At 38.4% G+C, this 25,648-nt stretch overlaps 1 protein-coding gene across 2 annotated transcripts in view; it reads right to left on the bottom strand.

Annotated features, from left to right (window-relative positions):
• Positions 1–9,957: 9,957 nt before the first annotated feature.
• GSDMA (gasdermin A) overlaps positions 9,958–25,648 on the bottom strand; it is a 44,150-nt gene continuing 28,459 nt past the window's right edge. For both annotated transcript variants that reach the window (XM_087947591.1, XM_087947590.1), the window contains 6 exons: positions 24,131–24,169; positions 21,518–21,562; positions 19,620–19,816; positions 12,916–13,066; positions 11,367–11,440; positions 9,958–10,277 (listed from right to left, as the gene is read on the bottom strand). In XM_087947591.1, the coding sequence (XP_087803717.1) occupies positions 10,035–10,277; positions 11,367–11,440; positions 12,916–13,066; positions 19,620–19,816; positions 21,518–21,562; positions 24,131–24,169 (749 nt within the window). In that variant the 3' untranslated portion in view covers positions 9,958–10,034. The remainder of the gene's footprint in view (positions 10,278–11,366; positions 11,441–12,915; positions 13,067–19,619; positions 19,817–21,517; positions 21,563–24,130; positions 24,170–25,648) is intronic.

Below are 25,648 nucleotides of genomic sequence, written 5' to 3'. Positions count from 1 at the left end.
TTTTGTAGACTTTAGCTTGGCATTCCATACCATTATTCCAGATATTCTTCTGACTAATCCAAATCAGCTAGCTGTGCCTGACCACACTTGTAAATGAATCATAAAACTTTCTGACAGGAAGCAGCAGGTGAAGCTAGGCAAAATTACATCAGATACCCTATACAATTAGCACCCTCCCCAGGCTGTGTGCTCTCTTCTCTCTATATACCAGGGGTCCTCAAACTACAGCCCTTGGGTTCGATACGTGCAGGACCACAAGGCTGTGCTGCTCATATCTCCCCTCTGCCAGCTAGTTCGTAACCTGTGGCTGAGCATGGGCCTTACCTTCGCGAGCAGCCACAGTGAGCAGAGCGGTGCGAGGCCCGTGGGCTGGAACTGGGAGGTAAGGCCAAAGGTGGAGGAGAGAAATCTACTTCGGGCCTGCCGCACTCAGCTTTCTATATTTCTTCCTCCCTCAGTCTCCATTAAAATATCAGAGACATTGTTAAAAAGAGAGAGGATGTGTTTTGCTTCTAGCTGCCAGCTCTCTCCCTCTCCCTCTCAAATTTGTTAGTCACTGATAATAATTGCAAACAGTATTCTGTAAGCTTTTAATTTTAAAAAAAAATTATATTGGAAATAAAAGAAAAACTAAAAAGGAAGGAAAAAAACTGAAAATCATTCAAATAGCTTCCTCACTTTCATTTTTCTCTCCCATTCTTTCTTCTCTTGATGTGTTCTGAATTTATTTAAATTTTATTATTCAGTTTCAAACTGAAATGTTTTATGAAGTTAACGAATGTTCTGCTGCCCAAAGCATATTAGATATTAATTGTTGTAAACCTTTTTTGGGGAGGGGGAGTCAGGAAAATGAATTCAACTTTTATGGCACGAGGAGGGTAGCACTCTTGTGCACACCTTGCCATGTCCCTCACTCAGCCTGTTCTGGAACAGATCAGCTTGGAGAGGAAAGCTTGCTAACTGTCTCAGGAGAAGAGTCTTCTGTTTTGTAGTGAGTGAAGGAAGACATGCAGCCAAAGGTAACAACCCAACTTGTTTATTAAGTTAACAGTGAGAACAGAACGGCTGAACCCGTCTGACAGTTCCCCTTTTATAGGGGCTGTCAGACAAGCCAGCCAATCACATTCAAGAGATTTTCCCGCCTAAACTGCGGACCTGAGTGAAAACTTCAGTTATACTAAAAACACAACATCTTCCACCAGCTGGCTGCTGCAGTGAACCTGAAACTGAGCTTGTGTAGGACTCTGTGAATTGTGAGCCTGTAGTTTTATGGAGCTTAAAGTTATTATTACTATTTTGGATAGCATATTTTTTGTGAAGATTTTTTAATGTCTTTTTAATCACTTGAGACTTTCCGGAAGAGATTGGACTCCCATCTGTCAGAAATGGTGTAGGGTCTTCTGCTTGGGCAGGGCGGGTTGGACTAGATGACCTACAAGGTCCCTTCCAACTCTGATTATCTGTTCTCTGTTAATATGTGAGGTGATGAATAGTAAGCATATGCATGCATATGTGAACACACATATGTTCCCTGGAAGGAAAACATAGTTGTCCACAAAAACCTTATTTACAAATTACTGCTGGTTCTTAAGCTAATTCTGTAGGAATTTGATAAGGTTTATGATTTTATATAATTAACTTTTAGCAAAAAGATGCATAATTCAATTTTACATGCAGATTGTATATACAGTATAAGCTGATCCTGGCATCATAATAAGCCAAAATACAATTCAACCAATTGAGTTTATTCAGTAAGCCTTGATTAAATAAATTAAGTTTAATTCAACTTGTGGACCAAACAAGAAACTCAAATCACAGTATTTGACTGGTCCATTATTCACTGAAAGCTGTTTTTTTTAATTATTTCCTTGTTTTGCAAACCCAGACAATGCAGTTTATTCACTTATCAAAATTAGCTTAAGAATAGCCATATTAGAAAACACAATTATACTCAACTTGTGACTGGCCAGTTTCCCTTTATCTTAGAAGTGTTGTGTCAAGGAAGCAGTAGGATGGTACTACAGAATCTGTGTAGATTCTGTCTCCTTCCTGTCTGAAATAATTTTAAAATGAAATTTTGTTTCTCTTCTATAGTAAATTAAATATAATAGGATTATGAAACAAAATGGGTAAGAAATAGTGCAAGCAGGGCTGAAACTGGAGAGTCTTCAATCTGCTCCAAGCCCTCTGGTTATGCAGCCATGGTGTTGCTTTTTTATAAAAATGTACAGTAGCTGCTTGATAGTGATGCTTCCATGACTTACTGGCAAATGCTAGAGTGAAAAATGTTTTTTGTGTTACTGCTTAAAGCCACAAAAATTTAACATTATTTTAAAAAGAAAAAGAGAGAAATAATTTTAGTTAGTGGCTGCGATATTGATTTGTGTCTGAAGGATTATTTATATAATAATAATAGCAACAACAATAATGATAATGATGATGATGATGATAATAATAATAATAATAATAATAATAATAATAATAATAATAATAATAATAATAATAATAATAATTTATTTGTGGTCACAGACCAAAACACAAGTACAACAAAAGAAGGACATGGGAAAATTAGTCATGAACAATAGGTCACCAAAAACTTCACTAAGGGGAATTACAGTGTTCTCTGATGGTTACAGCTCTTAAAAAAAAAATTGGAAACCTGAGAAGTGATGTATGAGGAGCCATCCCCTAGACAATATAAGAACAAATTACTAACATTGGGTCTAGAAGGGTCTGTTTCAAGGAGAGACAGTAACTTAGATCTGCCCGCGTTATACATAGGGCAATATAAAAGGACATGCTCCACAGTTTCAACCTCAGCTCTGTCACAGGGGCATAGCCGCTCGTTAACCGGGAGCCTCTTAAATCGCCCATCCATAGTGCTGAGAGCAAGACATTAAAGCGAGCTAGGGAGAAAACTCTTCTATACCTGGGAATGGTTAAAGTGTAAAAATAGGAAGCTATTCTCAGTCCGTAATTATTAAATTGGCTGAAGATCAGAGGGGAGCAAGTTTTGTTAGCTCTGGGTATTGCAAGTCAATGTCCACAAGCTGTTGGACTACCCTAAATTGGGCTTCCTTAAGGGCATAATCTCCCAGGGCATGCCCCGTAAAACCTAGCAGGTGTAATTTCTTCATCAGCTCCCTCTCCCAATGAGAAATATGAGAGTCAGCAAACACCAGGGAGTGGTAGCTACCAGGAACTGCCAGAAAGAGCACCCGAAATCACCATTTAAAGGTGTTAATCCAAGCCATACATTCGACTGATCGAGTGCCCAGTTCCAGGTACATCGGAGCAAAACCAACACAAGGAGGAAGACCCAGAAGTTTTCTAAGAAAGTCAGCCTGGGTTCTTTCAATACAATCCTTGAAGCCCTGTATCCATATGGGAATTCCGTAAAGAGTTTGAGCCAAAGTTTTGGCTTTGTAAATATGCAGAGCAGAAGGAATAAACTGGCCTCCTTGGGTATAAAAAAAATCTTAAAATCTCGGGTGACTACAGGAGGCCGAATTCAGCACTTGGGTTTGATGTCTAGTCCAAGCACTGGTGGTCTGAAGTTGAATACCTAAATACTTAAAATGGAAAACCTGCTTAACAGCATTACCATTGATAGCCCAGTTATACAATTTCCGGGCTCTAGAGAACACCAATACTTTGGATTTGTCATAATTAATGGACAAGTGGTTCTCAGCACAGTAAGACCCAAATGCAGAAAGTAATCTTTTCAGACCTGGCCTTGACAATGAAAGGAGGGCCTCATCGTCAGCATAAAGGAGAAGCGGGATCTTTGTAGTTGACAGCTTTGGGGCATGGGACTCAATATGTCCAATGTGAAAGGCCAAGTCAGATAAGAAATTAAACAAAAGAGGAGCCAGAACACAACCCTGCCTTACTCCGTTCTTAATCGGGATAGGATTTGAAAGTTCTCCCTGCAAACCACACCTGACCTGACTAAAGGTCTGGTTGTACAAGGATCTAATTAGGAACAGAAGACGTCTATTGATAGAACTTTTGAGCAGTTTTGACCACAACAGTCCCCTAGGGACTAAGTCAAATGCTGACTTTAGGTCAATAAAAGCAGTAAAAAGTTTGCCACCTGGTATGGTAGTATATCTATTGACCAGGTGCGCTAAGACAAAGCAGTGGTCCAGTGTGGCACAGTCCGCTTTAAACCCAATCTGTTCAGCACCAATAATATTAGACTCCTCAACCCAAGTGAGGAGTCTACATTGGAGATATTTAGCACACAGTTTTCCAATGATGGAAAGCAGGCTTATGGGGCGATAGTTGGCTGGGTTGTTCCTATATCCTCGTTTAAAAACTGGAACAATAATTGCTAAGCTCCAGGAGGTATGGATCCTGCCAGAGGTATTAATATGCGTAAAGAGTCTTGCTAAGAGAGGAATCCAACTTTCGGGATTGGATTTTAGCAAATCAGGGGGTATAGCATCAGGGCCAGGGGCTTTGCCTGACGAGTTCGGAGATAAGCTCAGTAATCTCAGCATGAGTCATGGGTTGCCAGTCAGGAACTGCAGGAGGCAGCTGTGGCCCAAGCACGGTTGAACTTATTGATGCCTGGAAAATTGCCAAGAAATGGTTTTCCCAATCTCTGTTAGAAATACAGCAGAGGGGGAGTTCTTGATGACCCTGCAAGGAGCTGGCAACAATTTGCCAAAATAATCGAGTGTTCTTCTGCTGAATGGAGAGGAGAAGTAGCTCCCACTTCTCTCTCTCTTTAGCTTTCTTTTTCTTAGCAATTAGTCCTTTATACTCCCGCTTCAAGCGATAGTAGTCCTCTGGTGGGTATTTATCCCCTCGATTACGATAGAGCAGGTAAACCTGATTAATCTGGTTCCTGAGCATCAGACACTCTTTGTCAAACCAAGAATTATTTCTTGAATGATATGGACCTCTCGGCCTATGGACGGCTCTTAGCTCCCTTTGAACATTATTAATTAGTGATTCAAAGGCCGAGATTGTCCCTGGGCCACTACTTGTTAGGGCCTGATTGTATAGGCTGAGACACTCCAGAGATGATAAAAAGGAGTGGAACTTTCTTTCAGTATTAGAAGACCATTTGATCCTCCTTGTATACGAGGCCACATAGGGATCTAATATCTGGGGACCCCTAGGGAGATGTATATTTGAGGAAAGCCCAATGATTGTAACCAGAGGGTAGTGGTCGCTCTCTGTAAGGCAGTCCATATAGAAAGCATGGACTGCCTTTCTAAGAAGCTGGGATACCAGCACAAAATCAATAACACTACTCCCACATGAGGAACTAAAAGTAAACTCACCAGCTAGATCACCTAGGGTACTCCCATTAAGAATTATCTTATTGGGTTGGGCTGCTAAAAGGGCTAACTGAATGCCAGCAAAATTTGTTAATTCATCCTTAGAATGTCTGGCTGAAATCAGGTGTCCTATGGCCTGGAGGGTTTCTTGGGAGTAGAGTGCCTCAATCGATGGGGGAACTTGGACTCCCAATCAGGCATTAAAGTCGCCCCCTATAAGGATGTACAGCGCTGGGAATTTAGTTTCCATACAAGTAATGTAATTCTCCAGCACACCCCATTGAGCCTTAGTATCAGCTTGCCTCATCGTCGGGGGAAGATAAATGTTGAACACTAACAGTTTGCTGCATCCTCTCTTAATTAGGAGTGCCATAGCTAAAGAGCCACAGGGGGGCAGCTCCACTGTCTCCACTTTCAAAGAAGTAAAGACCAAGTAAGCTAGACCATCCTTAGGCCTTCCTGTCATAGATTGTCTGGTAGTGGCCAAGGAAATGACCGTAAACCCTGTAAGGGATATCTTATTGCATGCCTAGGTCTCCTGAAGCAGGACCACATCAAATGAGTGAATATAGTTGGCAAATTCTGTGGTACCACACCTTCTCCTCCAGCCTGCTATGTTCCTACAAAAGGCACTTAAGTGTGCAGGGGTGTTTGCCAGATTTAATAGTCATTCTGTGTGATTAATTTTTCCCAGAGCGCCTTTCGGATCCGAAAAGATACACCCGTTGTTAAGGGTCATCCTCTTAGGAGGCAAAGGCAGGGAAGGATGGAGTGGAAGAGAGCCTTGTTCATGGGGCTGTAGGGCTCTAAGCGCACCCCTGTTCGTACTTGTGGCATTAATTGGTTGCTTAGCTGGCAAGTATTCAGCAGCATCAACAGATGGAGTTTGAAGTAGCCCTGGATCTTCAAATTTACGAATCAGACATTCTGGAGAGAGCACCAAGGGAACTTCCGTTGGTAAATCAGTATAGACTCCCTGGAGTCCAAGGGAATCCTTATCAGGTAGTGAAAGACTCCAGAGCTTGGATTTGACTGCATCCAGATGCTTTATGATTTGGGCCCTTTCTGATTGTGGAAGCGCACAAAAGGAGTCGAAGAGCTGTGTCTCCTCCTGGTTCCAGAAATTGTCTTGACATAAGTCAATCTCATAAATAGATGGAATCCCAGAGGCACTGACCTGGGGCTTATTTATTTACTAAAGAACCTTGGGTTCCCTGGCCTGGTGTCGCTTCCTTTGGGGCCATTTCTTCCCAGCTGATCAAATCAAGGGAAGCTTCCTGGTAAGATGTTACTCGCTGCAGTGGGTTAATTTGACCAGTTGTAGGAGGGACAGTTAGACTACCATCTGAGAGGACGCCAACTGGAGGTTTTACGGGAATAGGTGTATAATTAGTACGCGATGTAGTATCCGAGATGGCATTCAAGGTTGGCACATTAATATGTGCTGCTGAGGATCTTTTGGGGGCAATAAATCTCCTGCCACTCACAAATTGTCAATTACTCAAGAGTGGCTTAATCGAAATATCTTTGAAGACTCTTCTTGGCAGAATGCCGAAGGATCTTAACAGGGATCCTCTTCTGAAAAGTAGTTTTGGGGCGTTGGAGTTGTCAAAACTGAGTAGCACTCTAGTGCAGTATTCAGGAGAGGGTAAAAGTTCAACCTTCTTCAAATCATCAGCTTTTAGCCCCAATAACTGTAATATATGGCCCCTCACCAGCTGTGTTGAACCCCAGTGAGGTAAGTTGCCATTAATGGGATTAATGATGGCCATCTGTTTTGATTGTAAGACCAGGTGACTGTTTGCGTCAAAAGATGTAAAGTTCGAACTATTGGTAGGATTACATTGGCCAGTGCTTTTGCTGAGGCTTGGCAGGGAGAACCCTGCCGCCGCATCGGGCTGCTGAGCGGTCAACCCAGGACTCCCACTGGTAGTCCAGGAAACTAAATAGTTTAAAGTACTTATTATTTTATCAAGCTGGAGCTGAATGCTCGCTATAGTTTTTGCAACCAAGAAACATTGCTGAGCCAAAAGTTCTGTAAGGGTGGGCTCATTTAAGTATTGGTTGGGGGCCATAATTTTTAAATAAGCCTTTGTTCTCGGGGGGCAACGCCCTCAACCGTCAGAAGATGGCGCCAACAGCAGCCAGACAAAAGGGAGCAGGAGCTTTCAAACCGAGAGGCCTAGCTAAAACAAAGTCCTCATCTTGGGTTGCTTCAAAGAAGGTTGAGGAACCAGGTCAGTGAGAGATCTGCTCCTTTTCCTTGTCTTCATTATATTAAGTAGAACAATAGAGGGGGAGCTGTATAATATAGCATAGAGTCTAGTCCCTGAAACAAGTCCTAAATCCAGAGGAAAAGGAATCGGGAGTCGAGAAGAAACGAGTCCTAATGCAAACAATGGCAGAGCTCCTCACAAGTATACCAAGGATCCTGCCCTCCCAACAGAGCAGGGAACATGAGTAAATAAAAATGATAAAATAATAAAAATAGTGGATAAAAATAGAATAAATCAGATAAGAGAAATCACATCAAAGCTAGGCATTGCTAGACTTCCAGCTAAAGGAGTAAGATCTTTAGAACAACAACAACAAAGAAGCAGCAGCAAGGCCCTCCTATAGCTGAGGCCCAGCTCGGGCTTTTTAAAAAAAATACAGCTAAACCATAGCTGAAATATAACTAAAAGTTGGATTAGTGATCACACTGCAAAAATTTCAAAAATGTAAAGGGTTTAAAAATAAAAATTTGAAGACTAAGATATGATAGAAAAATAGCCTTAAAAGCAGGTAACAATTAGAATAGGTTAATTTAAGCTTAGTTAAGCAGAGAGCCTACTTGCTTGCTGCTCCCATCTCCTCCCCCATCCAGGAAGTAATACACATAAATACAGTAGGAAAACCGGATTATTTATATATGGGGAGAAATTATTTCCATAGTCACGTGGTTCGTGCTAAAGGAGCGGCTGTTTTACTGTTTATTTTATATTTGCCAATAACATGAATTGAGGAGAAGGTGCCTGGAAGATAGATTGTGATAGAAGTAATGTACAACTAATTACACCAATGTAATAAGGACTAGATTTAAAATGCGATTCTTTATCTGTTTCTGAAATGTCTTATGTTCTAAAATGAGAAGATGGGACAATGTGTTTATGGTTTAGATTTAATAATATGTTTAAGAACATTAATTTTATATTGAAATCATATACAAGTAGTCCACCACTTCCAACCATAACTGGAACTGTCTATTTGCTAAGCAATGTAGTTGTTAAATATGTTTTGCCCAATTTTATGATCATTTTGCTGCAATCATTAAATGAATCACATGCGCATTAAACAAATCCAGTCTGAATGTATGTGCAAGGATTGACCATAATTCACTTTTTTCAGCAGTTCCCAATTTCAAATGGTTGTTAAATGAATGGTCTTATGTCAAAGACTACCTGCAAATCTAGTTTTTCTTAGTTTTTCTTTTTCTCTTTATATTTAGTGATTATTTTAATCACTGTAATAGTAATAGCACTCAGACTTATATACAGCTTTACAGTGCTCTACAGCCCTCTCTAAGTGGTTTAGAGCAGGGGTCCTCAACCACCGGGCCGCGGACCGGTACCGGGCCGTGGAGCACTCTGTACCGGGCCGCAAAGAAATTTTTTTTTTAAAAAATGGCGGCTTTCTTCACCTTCGGTGAATGCTGCTGGGATCGGGGATCAAGGACACAAATGAAGGAAGGGGAGGGAGGAAGCAACCGAAGCCTGTCCTTCTCTCTGGGTCAGCTCTCTCAGTCGCTCTCTCGCTCCTCCACCAGCCCAGGAAGAAACTGCTTCAAAGAAGGGGGGCTTTCCTGTCGCCCGAAGCACCCGTTTCTCCCCACCCCACCCCGTCCGCCCGCCCGCCCGCCCGCCCGCCCGGGGTTCAACCCAGTGCTCCGTTCTGCCTGCCTGCCTGCCTTCGTTAATGGTTGAATCGGAACAGCTTCGGCTGAGTAAAAGAGGCGAATAGTTATTATTCTCAGCCGAAGCTGCTCCCAAACAACCAGAAACTAAGGCAGGCAGGCAGGCAGGCAGAACGGGACACTGTGGATTGAAGCGCGTGGGCGGCGGGGTGGGAGTGGGGGTGAAACGGCGCTTCGGAATAGCTGCGGCGACAGGAAAAGGCCCCCGCTTCTTTGAAGCAGTTTCTTCCTTGGATGGTGGAGCAGCGAGAGAGCGAAGCCTCCTTTTCTTCTCTCTCTCCCCCGGTCCTTGAAAAAATTTTCTGCTTGAAACCGGTCCCTGGTACAAAAAAGGTTGGGGACCACTGGTTTAGAGAGTCAGCCTATTGCCCCCAACAATCTGGGTCCTCACTTTACCCACCTCAGAAGGATGGAAGGCTGAGTCAAACTTGAGCCTGATGAGATTTGAACTGCCAAATTGCAGCAGCCAGCAGTCAGCAGAAATAGCCTGCAGTACTGCACTCTGACCACTGCACCACAATGGCTCATGGTAATGGTTTCTGACTGGCCCTAATCTAAGTTTGAACAATTTACTATGCCAAACTCCAAATGATTTAGAATTTTGTGTGAAAGCAGTGATGGAAAATTGAATGCAAGAAGTAATTATCTAATATAAATTGATATTCTCAGGCAAACTTCCTTTCAAATAAGGCTATCAGATTACAACTTTCATTTTGAGTATATTAGACTGCTGCATTTGTGCATGATTCTTTTCTATCTGCAAAAATACTCTGATTTACAAGAATGGCTTAAAAACTTTTCTTAGATAGAAGATCAATTGCAAATAGAGCCACATATAGCGCAGAGAGGTTTGAGGAAGAATCAGGGAGTATAGATCCGGTAACAGTGCATCCACTTCGTTGAACGGATATTCCACTTATTTCTTCAATTAATGCTCCAGTTGTATCCCATTCCTCTTCAGGTAACTGCTGGATTTCCACAGTAAAATTCTGTTTTTCATTCCAAAAATATTTGTCTAGGATCCCTCCAACCTTTGGAAACAAAAGATAAATAAAATAGAATTTGCAGTACTTGATCAGTAAGATACACGTTGAAAATCAATTGAGGCCAATATAAAATGCAGTGTGTATATGGCATTATATTAGAATAAATTTCAAATCTGAATGCTATAACCTTGTAATTGCCTCAGTCTTATTGGAAGTGATGCAATTCTGCTTTGAGGATCCTGAAAGTATTCTAAGCATGAAATACCAGTGTGGTAACAGTAAAATGATCTATTTCAATCTCAAAATGTTTGGATTTGAAACAGTTTGCATAGCAAAAAATTGTTTCAGTTGTACCCAAAGTATGTACAGATAGTCCATTGGTTTAGCAATCCTGTAAGGTTGCATCAGCACTGGAAACAAATTACTTAGGACTGGTCCTTGTACTTGCAACAGTGCAACATTGCCACAGTCATATGATCAGAGATCAGGTGCTTGACACTTAGCGTGTATTTAACAACATTTGCAGTGCTCTAGAGACATGGGATCATTATTTGCCATTCTCCCTGCTGGCTTCCAAGAAGGTAAGTCAATGGGAGAAGCTGGATTCACATAACAACTGTAGTGATTTACTTAACATTCATGGCAAAAGTGGTGATAAAATCAGTCATAAAATTGGGTCACACAATTGACCATAATATTGAGTGTGACTCACTTGGTAACTGCCCTACTTAATAACAGAAACTGTGGTATCAATTGTGGCCATAAGGTGAGGACTATCTCTTCTGTATGCCTCAATGTTTTATTAGCATACAAATACAATAGAAACCCAAAGTTCATTTTGCATTGCTGTTAAGTCTACAATAAACAAGCAGAAGCCTTGTACATATAGCCTCTTAGTTCAGTTAGAGCAGGGGGGTCAAACTGGCAGTTCGTGGGCCAGATGCATCACACACAGGCCATGCCCACCCTGCCTCCGCAAAGGCAAAAAAAGTCGCAGTACGTCATGTGACATCACATAACGCAATTGAGTTTGTCATCTGTGAGCTAGAGGAAACTCACGTGTAATATCTTAATGCCTCAGAGAAGAATGAATGTTAACAAAAGCAAAATTATTTTTACTTTAAGTTCTCTTACCAGGTTCAGTTGCTGGGATACAATCTTTTTTTCCACAGATTCTATCAGTAGCATTATCTGGAATTCTGTCAGTTCTGGATTTTATAGGAAAAAAAAAAGAGAAAATAGGTCTGTTCTAGAAAATGTTACATCAAAAATAACTGCCCAACATTTCTGTAGCAGTAATTCTTTATTCTCAATTGGAACAGATGATTTAGATCAATTTGAATTAATAACCCCTTACATTATCTACAGTTAATTCTAAACTGGAATGTGCTACCGGTATAAATAAATGAAACTGGATTAACCATACTAAATCACATAGCAGTTCTGATTCCTTGCAATTTACCTTTCAGTGGTCAGTTACATCAGTATCATATTAAGGCAGGCTCCTATGTTTCTATCTTTCTACTGTATGTGAATTCAGCCATTGTGAATTCACAAAGTGAAAAATCATTTAATAAATTTTGATCAAGTTATTAACGAAGTTTATTGGCCCTTAAACATGGTTTATTTTAATAGCAGTGTTCATACAGTATGTAAAGTCATTATGAATTAGCACTATGGGTGGATTCCACCCATGTCTAAAGTTGCATTCCCTTGTATCTTCTGAATTTTTTGTTGTTCAGTTTAATCTTAGGTGCAACTGTAACATTTATTTATAATAAAGATTACTCATTAAGAAAACTTTTGGGGACAAGTCTTCAGGTTGCTTTATGCTATGTATGAGCAATGTCTGCCCATCCAATTATGGGCCTATGGAAATGTACAGATAGTCTTTGTTTAGCAATTGCCTCATTTAGCAACTATTTGCAGTTACAATGGTGAAAAAAAGTAACTTTTTGACTAATCCACGCATTCACAATATTTGCAGGTGTATAAAGCAAAGGGAAGGTGAGGTAAGATTATAAGCATGATAGAGGTTTCACTGGCAACTGCTTCACTTAATTAGTGGATTGACAGTCCCGATTAGGGTCACTAAACAATGACCCTCTTCTGGCTTCAATAGACTTCAGCAGATTTTGGCATACCTATGCATTTCCAGATGAAGATGTTCTATCTGTTTGGGACATAACACTCTGATTATGTGTAGGGTTTATTTAAAGCAGGACCAACAATATTGGAAATCTCTCTCCCCCGCCCCCATTCCTGCCCACACTCTTGTATGGTGGTCTAGCTCTGATTGGGTCATGGTGCAATTGTTTTCTAAGGTCTTTCTTCTGTTTTGGTTGAAAATTATAGTAGTAGCTTGTTCAGCCTCCGCGCAAAGTTGGTTAGGGTACAAGTCCAGGAAGTGGTAGCCAAATAACTAATTGATTATCTCATCTCTGATCAGTTAATAAGTCTTGTTTGTAGTCACTTGAACAACATATAGATATTTGTACAAAAACACCTTACAATTTTTTATTTAATTATATTTTGCATTTCTTAACCACCTCTCTTCCTCAGAGAGGGAGAGAGAGAGGGGAAATTTTGTAAAGATGTGTTTGTCTTCCAATTTTACTTGCTCTTAGGCTGAAAGTTAGTGAATTATTAATGACCATTGTAATTTGAAAGAGACTATTTTTACCATCAAGAGCCTGAAGAAAATAGAGGGTAGCCTCGGCAAGTTCAGTGACAATTGCTCCTTTGACATCTTGCAAGTTGTCCATCAGATCCTTAAACTCTGATTCGTCCATATTTAGTCTGAATTGTTCAGGATCCTCAAGAACCTGTTCCAGCTAGAATTCAAGTTGGAGAAACAGGCAGGAAAATAATATTTTACAGATGGATTTGGTGGTACATATGTACATGGATGGGTTACTGTAATGTGAGAATTGAATCTGAATTCAGTTCATTGGGAATTTAAATGAAATTTTTAAACATAAAACTTAAGAACCACAGGGGGAAATGCTTTTTTAAATTTGTGACAGAGGAAACGTAAGTCATTTTTTTCTAGCATTGGGCAAAAAGGATATTGTGATTTTTGGTAACTGATAGGCTGGCAGTCCCCCAGTGTAACTTCCTCCTTCCTGTCTGCCAGATCTTCTTGAGCTTCCCCCAAATGCTCTTTTGAGAGAAACAGTAATACCTGAGAGTTGGAAAACCTGGCAGTTGTTTAGGTCTTAGTACCCAATAATCCCAAAAATTAAGTAAAATTTTATTGCAAGGATAAATGGCAGCCCTTTAAGGTAACCAGACTAGAAAAGTCATGCATGCTAATGCTACTTATTATAAAGTTATGGTAACAGAAATAATATAATTCATGACTTTGCTTTTCTAATGTGGTCTAGTTTATCTTGAAGAATTGACATTAATCTTGCAAATATCTGTGTGCTCCCCCTCCTTCTCTTTTATCTTTGTGGGCACTCAAAACTCTTGTCTGAGATGCTTACTCAGGTTACAGTTGTGTGCTAGGCTCAGATGTTTTTGATCTAATAGTTGTCTTGGTTGTCTTGGCTCTTCTTCCTGTCCCTCAGGATTATTTTTTCTGCCCATCATAGAGCCTTTGGAAAAAATCATCTTGTGAGCTAATTCTGCACTAGGAGGCTTTGGTTACTATGCCTTAGTCACCTTCAAATTGCATTACTGCAAATGATTCCACATGGGGGTGCCCTTGAAGGCCAACTAGAAATACAATTGGTCCAGAATGCAATGCCACACAAGTTCTGGGTGTCCTGTGATTCATCCAACTTACACCATTGTTGCATGAGCTTCAGTAACTATTAATTATTCCTGGGTACAATTTAAGGTGCTGGTTATTACTTTTGAATGCCAACATGGCTCAGGACCAGGCTACATGCAGGACTATTTGTCCCCAGAGGTTATTTGTCCATTCCAAAAGGAGATAGGCTGAGGAGTCCCCTCCCTTAAATACTGTCATCTCATGGGATCTTGGAGGCATGTCTTCTCTAGTCACCATACTCTTTGGAATAGTCTCAACTTCCAGTGGCACTTCCATCAAAGACAGATCCGAGTCTGCAATTGTGCACGGCTTCGCTTTGTGCTCTACCCATTGGAGGGTCCCGAATGGGACTGGAGCTACCCTATGGGGTGGTGAAAAGGGGGGAGACTGCCTGTCAGGTCAAGGGGAGCCGCATCTCCCCTCCCTAGCTAGGAACATTCCCTCTGAAGACGGGCTGTAGCAGTAGCCTCAAAATGGCTACCATGAAGATGGAAGGCTAACTGGGAACTAAGGTTGTGCTGGAGCGGTGAAGTAGTGAATGGTATGTGGACCAGGTGAAATATCTGGACATTAAAAGGTAACTCCGGAATAGAAGAAAAGAGTTCTCGTTAAGGATTGTAGAAGAGGCGATTTGAAAGAGAGAGGAAATATTGAAAACGTAAGAAATTGGACTTTGGAAAATATTTAAATGGATATGAAATAATTTAGAGAAAAACGTTCAACTATAACAGATTAAGAAATTGAATTGGATACTTATACAGAATTTGGCACTAATTAGGTATTGATTAAATGCTGAAATTGACTATTTCAAAAAGAAATAACAGCAAATAATTGGGAATTAGTGAAGTTATTAAAAGCTTAAAAAAGCAGAAAACTAAAAGGTGGAAAGTGGAAACTGAATTAAGAGCACCACCTAATGATAAAGAAAACTTTTTACTGGCTTTATGAAAAGTGTTTGGTCTACTTAAGATCTAAATGTGAAAAGAAATACAAAGAACTTTAATATAACAACCCCACCCTCAAAAGTGGAATATTAAAATATTACAGTAAAGGGACACACAAAGATACTACGCTGGTACTGACTGGTGATCTTAAAATATTTTGAAAAGCAGCAAACTGAATAAAACTGGAAAATAAAGACTTATGGACTCTGACTGTAAAAATTAAAATATAAAAAGATGCTGGTTTAAATAAACTACAGGATAATCGGATTGGATATAAATATTAAGGAAGAAAAAGAAGAAGTGAAATAAAATGAGTGAAATATATAAAGAAATAAGACTGGAACTGCAAAGCATGAAAGATATGATAAATAAAAGCTCAGAAATATGGAGTACTATAATGGAAAAACTAGAAATGATGACACAAATCACAGAAGAACAAAGAAAGCCAAAGGGGGAGAAGTTAAACAAAGAAGAAATCAGCTTTAAAGACTAAAGGGAACAGTGACCATTAAAAAAGGACAAAAAAAGAGTAAAAATTAAGATTTTAAGAATTGATCTGATAAACAAAGGGGGAAATATCTGGAAGGTTAAGCAAAGGAAGAAGAAATTACAGAAGAGGGAATTACAGAGAAAAGGTCAAAAGAGGGAGGGGGTTAAAATAAATAATTGGAGAAAGAAATTTGAGGGAAAATAACAGGGAAAAGAAGGGAAATTAAGAGAAAAGACCAAAAAAATGATAGAAAATGGGAAGCAAGCTAAGATGAGAAGAAATTATATAGTCAGGAGGACAAGAGACGATGGTTAAAGATGAGTAGGAAAGGGAATTCTGCATGGAAATGTATTTTGGTATTTAAGAATATGATATAAAGGTTAAGAAGATTGGAATTGATTTTTTTAAGAAGTATTATCAAAACTAGACATAAATTTAACTGGAACAGATATGGAAATAAGAATTTACTACAAGATTACTAATATTTAATAAGATAATGAATAAAGTGAATATGGAGCATGAGAATTAAAAATTATTATATTGTCCCAAAACACTTATATAATAAATTATTTTTCCCCTTTTATTTCATTTGGTCAATTATAAGAGCTAATAATTGACCAAATGAAATAAAATGGGAAAAATAATTTGTTATGTAAGTGCTTTTGGAATAAATATAAGAATCAGAATGTAATAGAGAAAAGGGAATACCAAGGGAATCTGATACACACACATACACACACACACATAAACACACACACACCATAATGTAGAGGATTCTTGTCAATGTAGAATATAGTAATTAAAAATGGCTATATTGAGGTTTCCGGTTTGTCGGCTTTGCGAGCGGTAGGGATTCGCGAAGCTGCGCGATCCCTGCCGTGCTAGCAGTTTTTGGGGCTCCGATCTGAAAGGGTGCGGAGCAAGGCTGCCACTGCAGGGCAGCTGAAGGTAGGGGGATCCGAGAAAGGGTTTGGGGGTGCTGCAGACCCCCTCCCTAGCCGGCAGAACCTCCTTTTACCAAGACGGTGCAGCGGCGGTCCGTAATGGCCGCCACAAAGAAGCCGGCAGCTGGGCAAGTATGCGCTGGAGGAAGAGGAGAAAGTTTTTAAAAGTGAAAGTCTTCTTGGTCGACCCAGGACTCTAAGATATATTTAATTTAATTCCTGAAAATGATGGCTTTTTGGATGATTCTTTCCACAAGAGAAAATAAGCGGCAATTCTGAGGTGCTGAAAGGAAAGTTTACTCTCCCCCGATGGAATTAATAAATGGATATTGAGAAACCTGTTTTTTTTTCAGGTAAATCTAGCTTTTTGGGATAAGTCGGAAGGGAGAGGACAAAAAAATATATTTATCTGGTTGGATTTTGTTGGAGGAGATGCCTTAAGGATTTGAAAACAGAAATAAAATCTTAATAAGGCTTCAAAACACAGATTTGAATTTTCTTTTTTCCTTTGTCTGATACTACCCCTGGAAGAGAAAGGGGGAATTTTGGCTTGGCTTGGACTGATTGAGGATTGTGGACTTTGGGATTGTCTTATTTTTCTTTTGGAATATTTTGGTTGGTGTGAGAAGAAAGAGGGAAAAAGAAAAGAAAAGATCTATAATGGCTTTTTTCTTTGAGGAACTGAGGGATGAATATGAGCAAACAAAAGCAGCCTGTAAAGATGGTATGGAAAAAGCTTTTCTTTTTTTAGAAATGGTGTTGGTTAACTACGAACAGACAATACAGATGGAAGCTGAAGAAGAAGAAGAAGAAGATGAAGACGCCATCTTCAATGAACCCCAAAATTCATCTAAGAAAGAAGGAAGGAAGAAAGCGAGGAAAATGAAGGATTTAAGATCTAAAAAAACATTTAAGAAAGAGAAAAATATGATGCAAAATAAATACAATGATAGCAAACAAGAGAAAAGGGGAATACAACAGAGAAGGGATGCCAGCAAGATAGAGGTTAGAAGAAGAGGGGGTAGGAAGATTTGGTGGGGGAAGAAAGAAAGGGGAAAGGCGGAGAAAAGCCACAAAGTTTTAAAATTAGATGGGAAAAGAGGAATCCTTTTTAGGGATAATGGGTAAAGCATAAATTTTTTTAAAAAAGATTCTGCAAGGTACACAAGATGGTATTGTAACATTTGTATTAGAAATAAAAAATTAGAATGGCTTAAGAGTTAATAAGAAATTAAAATGTTGAAATGTTTAATAATGATTGATTTTTAAAATGTAATAAAATATTGAAGGGAAAGGCAATGAGAATGCTATAAGATTTATTATTTAGATTTATTATTTAAGTACGTATTTAGGAGGATATTATGTATTTAAACATTTTTGTTTTTTTACTCTGTTTTTATTGTTACTAAAAGTAAAAATTAGTAGATAGAATGTACCAAGCAGAATCAAATTGGGTATTAGGTGTTATTTTAAATGTTAGTCTAATTAATTTAGGGAGAGGATAGAAGGGCATCATACTCTGATTAGTGATTTCAGGAGAAATTCTTTTTTTTTTTTCTCATTATAAGGAATGAGATAGAGGGATAATAAAGGATGGGCAAAAGATACAAATATAATGATTTAAACTAAGATGGATTGAATAAGATAGAATTATGAAGAGTGAAATGTGTGGAGAAGTTTATATAGAAGATACAGAATGGTAAATAAAATAAGTAATGATCTGTAAGATGAGCATGAATATAATTAAAGCCCATATAAAGAGAGGTACCTGGGGCCAAATTACTTTACTAAAAGATTTTTTATATGTATGTTTGTGTTTGTTTATGTCTTTGAAAGTATTGGTGAAACCTTGTAGAAACATAGAAAGAGAGTGACGATAATCAAGTCAGAAAGAAATAGATGAAATAATATAGAAATGTATTGTATAAGATAAGGTTTTATCTGACTTGTTAAATCTATAATGGAAAAAGGTTCAAATATGTAATGGTTGATGATGATTTGTTTGTTTTTTGAAATTAATAAAACTTGCTTAAAAAAATAAAAAATAAAAAAAATGGCTATATTGTTATTAATTTCTATAATGGGTTAAAGATAATAAAATGGGGTAAATGTATAAGGTAAATGGGTGGCAAGATTGAATTGACAATGAAAGGGGATAACTATTGGAAAATATAAATCAAGATGAACTTTATTGAATAATGAATGGAATAATATAATGTGATAAAACCTGCAAAATGTAAAAACCTGGAACCACATGTTCATTTAAAGAGATGTTTTTAAAAAAATAAAAATAAAAAAATGTATTGTTAAAAAAAACTCTTCAGAATAGGCTCCCAGCTCAGATATCTGAAATTTGGTTTCCCCCAAGCATTGGACTAGCATACATACTGGGTCAGAAGGCTAATAGATTATTTGGTCTGGTACATGGAAAACAGGATGGTTGTGCTGTCCAGCCAGTATATAGTAATGGGAATTGGTATAGTTAGTTAGGAATTGGGAGCTGTCCCCTTAAGGGAATGCATCATGGTAAATCTAGTTAAGGTATCCTGGGAAATGTAGTCCATGTCATGTGGCCACATCTGTAATCCTGACTGGTCACTGAATTGACCCTTGGTGGGTTGGGGGAGGTTTCTGCACTCTTGCCTGGAACCCAGCAACATGCTGCTGCCTCACCCCCTTGCTCCTTCATTTTGGGGATGAAAGTTTACCATCCTTTTACACCAGAAAGTCAGCTATGCAAAGAGTTGGACATTGAGATGAATCTCGACATAAACGTGAGTTATTGAGAATGCCTGATGAACCAATAAAAAGACTTTGTATGGATGCTTTGTGGAGTTACCTATCTGCCTTTATACATTCAGTCAGTAATTATAGAGGACAGAATAATGGTTTTGTTTTCATTCTTGTTTTTACTGATTGATGTCAGCTTCCTGGGATCATTATACAAGACATATAAACCCTGTAAGTAAGCAAATAAATAAATAAATTTGGTAATAGCAGCAGAAAAATCTTATATCTCAAATATTAAAACATAATTGCTGATTGGGAGACAAATAGGGAAGCCTAATAAGAGAGTTCACCTATTGACTTCTTCAGTGAGAAATCTTTGAAGAAGTCAGCAATTATATAACAATATAATCTTGTGTAGGTCATATACAGCTGCCACAATTATGTAGATCTATGAGAAGCAAAATAAATGAACCACAATATTAACAACAGAAACTTCTTTACCTGGAGCTGCAGTTTTTCCAAAAGGTCAGATTTCTTCATTAGAACCACAAAATTAGTTAGAAATTTGCCACGCAGGTTTAAAGACATTAAAGAAAATGGTACATATTCTTCCTCAACTTCCCTTCGAAGGTTTTTCTTATTGCCTTTCCAAACAGAGACAAAAGTGTTGAAATCTGTGTTTTCTGTTATTTTCGTGGCTAATGTGAGAAGAAAAAAATGTGGATAAAACAGGAGGAAAAGGGAGAATTAGTATATTCGTTACCTTAAGTTGTATATGAAAAAAGCCAGGATAAAAAAGCTAAAAAATAAAAATTTGGATATTATTTTATTTTAACTGAGCCCAGTAATAAATATTGCCAGCGTATAATATCATTGCAGAGTCTTTTAAGTTCTATATGTTTTACAATTTGGTCTCTGAATGAATCATGTTGAATGTTATTATTTTTATTATTTTATTATTAATTGTGAGAGAGCAGGCTTTCCAGAAAATTGTTAGCATCTATGATGCTTTCTTCCCTTTTCTTTAAACCACCACCCCAGCATCAGGATGGCAAGGTTGATTATAAAGGCTTTGAATGAAACAGCTTGAAGGTATGTCTGAGAGAGAGAAAAAAAAGAGAGAAGGAGGTATATGTTTGTGTGCAGAAATAAAGCAGCCTAAAAAAGAATGTTTTCCTCTAGTAGTACTCACAAAGGGTAGTCATTGGAATAGCAGTAATAGAGCAGCAGTAATTGTGCAGAAGAGTAGTGAAAAAGAGTATGTGAAAATGCAAGTGGTTGTGTTTTGTCTAGGAACCCGTGTTGTTAGATCTTTTGTGTCTTGATCCCATGAGGCCCATAGTAGACAAAACAGATAGGCATTAGCTATTGTTAGAAGACTCATCCCCCGCTTCAAATGAAATTACAGACTTTCAATCAAGCTCCATAAAAGACACATATTGGGGGACAAGATTTTGGGAATGGGACAACTTGCCACAACCAATTTGCTGTGGCAAATTCAGTGCGGCCAACTCACCACAGCCAACTTGCCACTGCCAACTCATCACAGCCAACTTGCAGTGGGCGAACTCACCATGGCCAATTCACTGCAAGACAACTCATTGCAGAACATTTTTAACAATTCTATTTAATTATTTAAAATAAATATTATTTTAATTTTTGCCATTCACATTTAATTCTGTTCCTCTTTTTCATCCTTTATTTAATGATTCTATTCCACCATTTCTTTGATATTAGTGTAACTCTTTTCCTGCAGCGAGTTGTCCTTGGTGAGATGGCCGTGGTGAGCTGTCCTGTAGCAAGTTGGCCATGGCGAGTTGGCTGTGGCAGGTTGGTCATGATGAGCTGGCTGTGGCGAATTGTCATAGACCCGTTCTTTTCCGGTTCTAATAAGGGGGAAAATGCAAAATACTTTATTTTAATCACACTGGTATACTATGGAAGCACCTTTTCCCTCGGTAAACATCATAAGCATATTTCTGACTTCATGTTTGGTATTAAGACAGAGAGTCAATGAAAAGAAATTTTGAGGGAATATAGAACTAGAGTTAAGAAAGCATCAGTTCAGCGTCTGACTGACATCTTCAGCTTCCTTAATTTCTTGCCAATATGGCTATGAGTGTACAGCAGGTTGGCTCAGGTTAAACATAAAAAAATTAGGAAAAAAATCCCAAGGCTCTTAATTCTTCTGGTGCTTGCATTTGTAACTGGGTCCTTTTGAAATATTAATATTGACTGTCCCCATTCTTGCACATGAGCACTGACCAAAATATGTCATGTTTTCTGCTATGAAGGTGAATTTCCAGGAAATTCAGTATTGGATTATATCATTTTCTTTTAAAAAATTATACATTATCTGATTTCCATAAAATTCAATATAAATGAAGAAATCAATGTACCATCTCCAATCCTTTTCAGCTTCATGCCCACATCTTTCAAAAAATCTAAAAAGAAAATAATTTTTTTTTACTAGTAATCAATAGAAACATTTTGTATTAGCTAGCAAGATTTTAAATGGTTATTAGTATTCATAGTACTTCCCTAGGTAACTCGTATAAATAGCTGCTAAAATTTTAAGACATCTATTGCAGGCTTTTTCACTTTGAACTTAGCAAACTCTTTAGATTTACCATGGTTGCTTAATTAGGCTTGATTGACTTGTTAAACATACTTGTGTAATAGCAAAGAGAACTCTGAAATGAAGTATGTATATAAAAGATTAATGAAAGGGAAAGACCAAAAAGATTTTACCTGCACTTGCAGACGAAAATTGTATTTCTGAAATGCAAAAGAATTACATGAATAAAATGAGGAAATAGAATGAGATAACAATATCAATCTCAGACCTGTCAGTTTAGTTTAACTTCCCATCCAGTACAATAAATTTTTTGAAAAAAATCTGTACTTTCTTATCTACTTTTTTTCTTACATACTTCTGTGTTGTGGCCCTGATTCCCGAGCCTATGCTGTCAGAGGAAGAAGACCTGGAAGATGAGGGGGAGGAACTGAGAATGCCTTCCTCCCCAGGACCTTCCTCCCTGGTAATGCCTCAGGTTCCATCAAACAACCGAGAGGAACAGCCTGAGATTAATCAGAAGGTATGTCGGAGCAACCCCTGACAGGGAGTGAAGAGGAAGACTATTGGCTTGACCCCAAGCAGCGTCGTAGGGAGAAACGTGAGCAGCAACGTAGGAGGCATGGGAGGGTCAGAGAGTGAGCTGAGTTATTGAGCCACACCCCACAGGGAATAAAAGTGGGTGTGTTTTCTCCTTAAACTTTGTACGGGACAAAGTTTAACCTTACTTCAGATTTTCTTCGTGAATTATTATTTTGTGGACTACCTTGTGATTTTTATGAAGTAAAAGAATCGTTTATCTCTGTGAGTAAAACTTTATTTGCTGCCAGTTCGGACTTGGCAGGCAGGACGTGGTGGAATGGCAAGAATACTATCAGTTCCAAAGAATTAACTCTGCGAAGTCCAAGCCAGCTTGCCTGCCTGTGTTTGTGTGTGTGTGTACTCTTTCATCTTTTGGGAAAGAGGAAAGGCGAGACAGAACACTTCTGCATATAAAGAACACTTGTTGTCATCCCATATTTTAGATTTAGAGCAATGATGTGCCAAGCACAGCTTTTCAAAAAGTTCATATATTATCTTATAAATTTACAATATTTCATTCACTTATCTTAAAGCCAGGGACCTGGAATAAGTCTTTCCCAAATTAAGGCAAATATATGTGTCCCAGGAAAATGTTGCAGGATCCAATCTGAGTCATAGGGGCCAGAGTTTTGCCTAACGAGCTTTTTGACTCATGCTGGAGCCCATCCTCAGGTATTTTTCTGTATGCTTTGGGATGTTCCATGTGTGGTATTTATATGTTGCCTGTTATGTGTAGCTTTTTAGATGTAGGTTGGGGAGTTGATGGCTGGCTATTAAGTTGTTGGCTCTTGTTTCCTTGTGTTGTCCAGAAACTCCTTGACTTGATAACTCCAACTCCTAAGTTCTGGATAAACTGGGGGGGTAAATCAGCACTTCCGTTGATTGGTGAGGGGCCCTGTGTCAATCACTTCCCTGGCTATTATTGTGCCTGGTCATTCAACAATCTTAGTAGCTGCAAAATCGAATGTATGTCCGTGATTATTGTAATGTGAGGCAACAATGAGTTTGGGTCTCCTAATCTTGCTTGCTTGTGTTCTTGCAATTTGGTGGTTAGCTTCTTCCCCATCTGTCGTACATAGTCACGGGTAATCCATGCAAGGGAGATTATGTTGGAAATGTCTCCCATCTCCAAGCAATCTTTACGGTGCATAATTTCATATATTTTTCCACATATTTCTTAGAGGTCAATGAGTCAGGCTAAGCCTTAGTAAAGGCAAGATTAGGCTTTTTTATATGATTTAAAAACAAACAAACACATATAATATGCCTAATTTAAGTTTGATATACCAAGTTTCCTTTTCTCTCCCAATGAGAATTTGTGCTCCTGTAGTGTTATAGCTGGGCATGGATTTATAACAGCCTACTTTTTTCTTATGAAGGTGAACAGATAGTATTATTTTAAACCTCTGACCTATTTTGAATGTTATCAGTGCTTAATTGATAAATTCTTGTTTTAATGTTTAATGTTCAAGTCCTCCCTCAACCATGTAAGTTCATTTGATGATGTTCAGCCAGCCAGCCATTTCTGTAGTCTTCCCTACTACAGAGAACTGCTGCTATGACAATAATCTTGGAAGAGGCGTGCTTTGGGCTTCAGGATTCTTCATCGAGATCAGTGTTGTCAAACTTGTGGTGTCACATTGTTGTTACATGATGTATTGCAACTCCCCCCCCCTTTGCTAAAACTGGGGTGGGCATGGGCAGCACATGATGCATCCAGCCTTTGGGCCACGAGTTTGGCACCCCTGATCTAGATAGTGGTGTCTATTTTAGAAGCAGTAACAGAACAAAGAATTCAGGTATATAATGATATATTTATTAAAATAGTAAAATAAAATGGCTGAAGTACACTTACCAAAAGTTCCTGTTTTATCAGTTGAGTAATAACAAATACCTAAAGTAAAAATTAGGAAAACTTAATTGTTTATATTATGCTAGCTAACAATATGATATACAAATTTTTGGAAGAAGAACATATCAGTAATTTTTAAATTTTCAAAGAAATCTAACACTAAAAAAAAAAGAAACACCTTAATTCTACATTCAAATCTCCCTCCCATTTTTTGAAAAGAGGGATGAATTATCACCAGGATCCTGTTATTGCCTCCAAATCCTGCTATGCAGTCTCATTGTAGCCTGGTGAGAATAGCTCCTGGCAGGGATGAAAAACAATGCTAAGATGGTATATATGTCAAAAATATATACTTCCAAAGTATGAAAATCATCCTAACTGTCTAAATTAAAGCAAACAGGATTAAGAGTTGGTACTTTCTAATGATTTTCTGACTTGGTCTAATTTTGCTCTGACTGATGAAGTTGCTTGGATAGCAATGAAATGTCTCAGATTAACAAAGTTTGGTCCAGTTGCCATGATTCAACCTTCAGACCCTTTGGCTTGGATGAATGAGTTTTCACTGACATAAAGGAGTGGATGGTTTAATAATCGGAAGCAAGAAAGTAAGAAGAAATGTATACTAGTGGAACTCAATTTTTTTAATAAAATAAATAGCTTCCAAATCTTTTGAATTTGGTTCTTTTGTAGAGGTTCTACCAGTATACAAGGAACAAAAAGGGAAAGGCCAGTGCGTAGCGGAGTTTAATGTGTGGCTAAAGGAGTGGTATAAAAAGGAGGGCTTTGGTTTTATTAGTCATGATGTCTGCAGCTGGTCCAATGAAAAACTGTACAAAAGAGATGATTTGCATCCATCAAAGAAAGAGACTGGGTTACTTGGCATTAAATTCATAGATTTCCTGGATAAAAATTTAAACTGAACAGCAGGGACAGAGATGGATACAGAACATTTCTGTCCCCATCAATCTAAAATTAATAATGATACGAGTGCATGCAAAATAGATGTTTGTGCAGGTAAGATTATCAATCTTCCTGTCAACCAAAACCAAGCATTTAATAGTGAGTGCCATACCATGTGCATTAATCAAACAGGTGGCAAGAAAGTAGGGGCAGGCAGGCACAACACAGGTTATGCAGACAGTAAACAAAGTGTCAGACATAAAGATCTCAAGTGCCTATATACAAATGCACAAAGTCTGGGGAACAAACAGGGTGAACTTGAACTATGAATACATGAAGGTAGATATGATATAGTTGGAATAACAGAAACTTGGTGGGACGAAACCCATGATTGGAACATGCTGATAGAAGGGTACAAACTATTCAAAAAACCTAGACCCCATAAAAGAGGAGATGGAGTTGCACTGTATGTAAAGGACCACTATATTGCTACAGAAATGCATGAAACCAAAGATGAAAACCTCCTAGAATGCATATGAGTCAATATAAAAGAAAAAAAGAATGACATATATATTATAGGCCACCAAATCAAGCAGAAAAAATAGATGTCCTTTTTGCCAA

This window comes from Notechis scutatus, chromosome Z (assembly GCF_049901735.1).
Source record: "Notechis scutatus isolate UNSWTSFEM ecotype Mainland chromosome Z, rNotScu1.2, whole genome shotgun sequence".
In the NCBI taxonomy this organism is placed as follows: domain Eukaryota; kingdom Metazoa; phylum Chordata; class Lepidosauria; order Squamata; family Elapidae; genus Notechis; species Notechis scutatus.
This window is presented reverse-complemented; position numbering and strand designations above follow the sequence as displayed.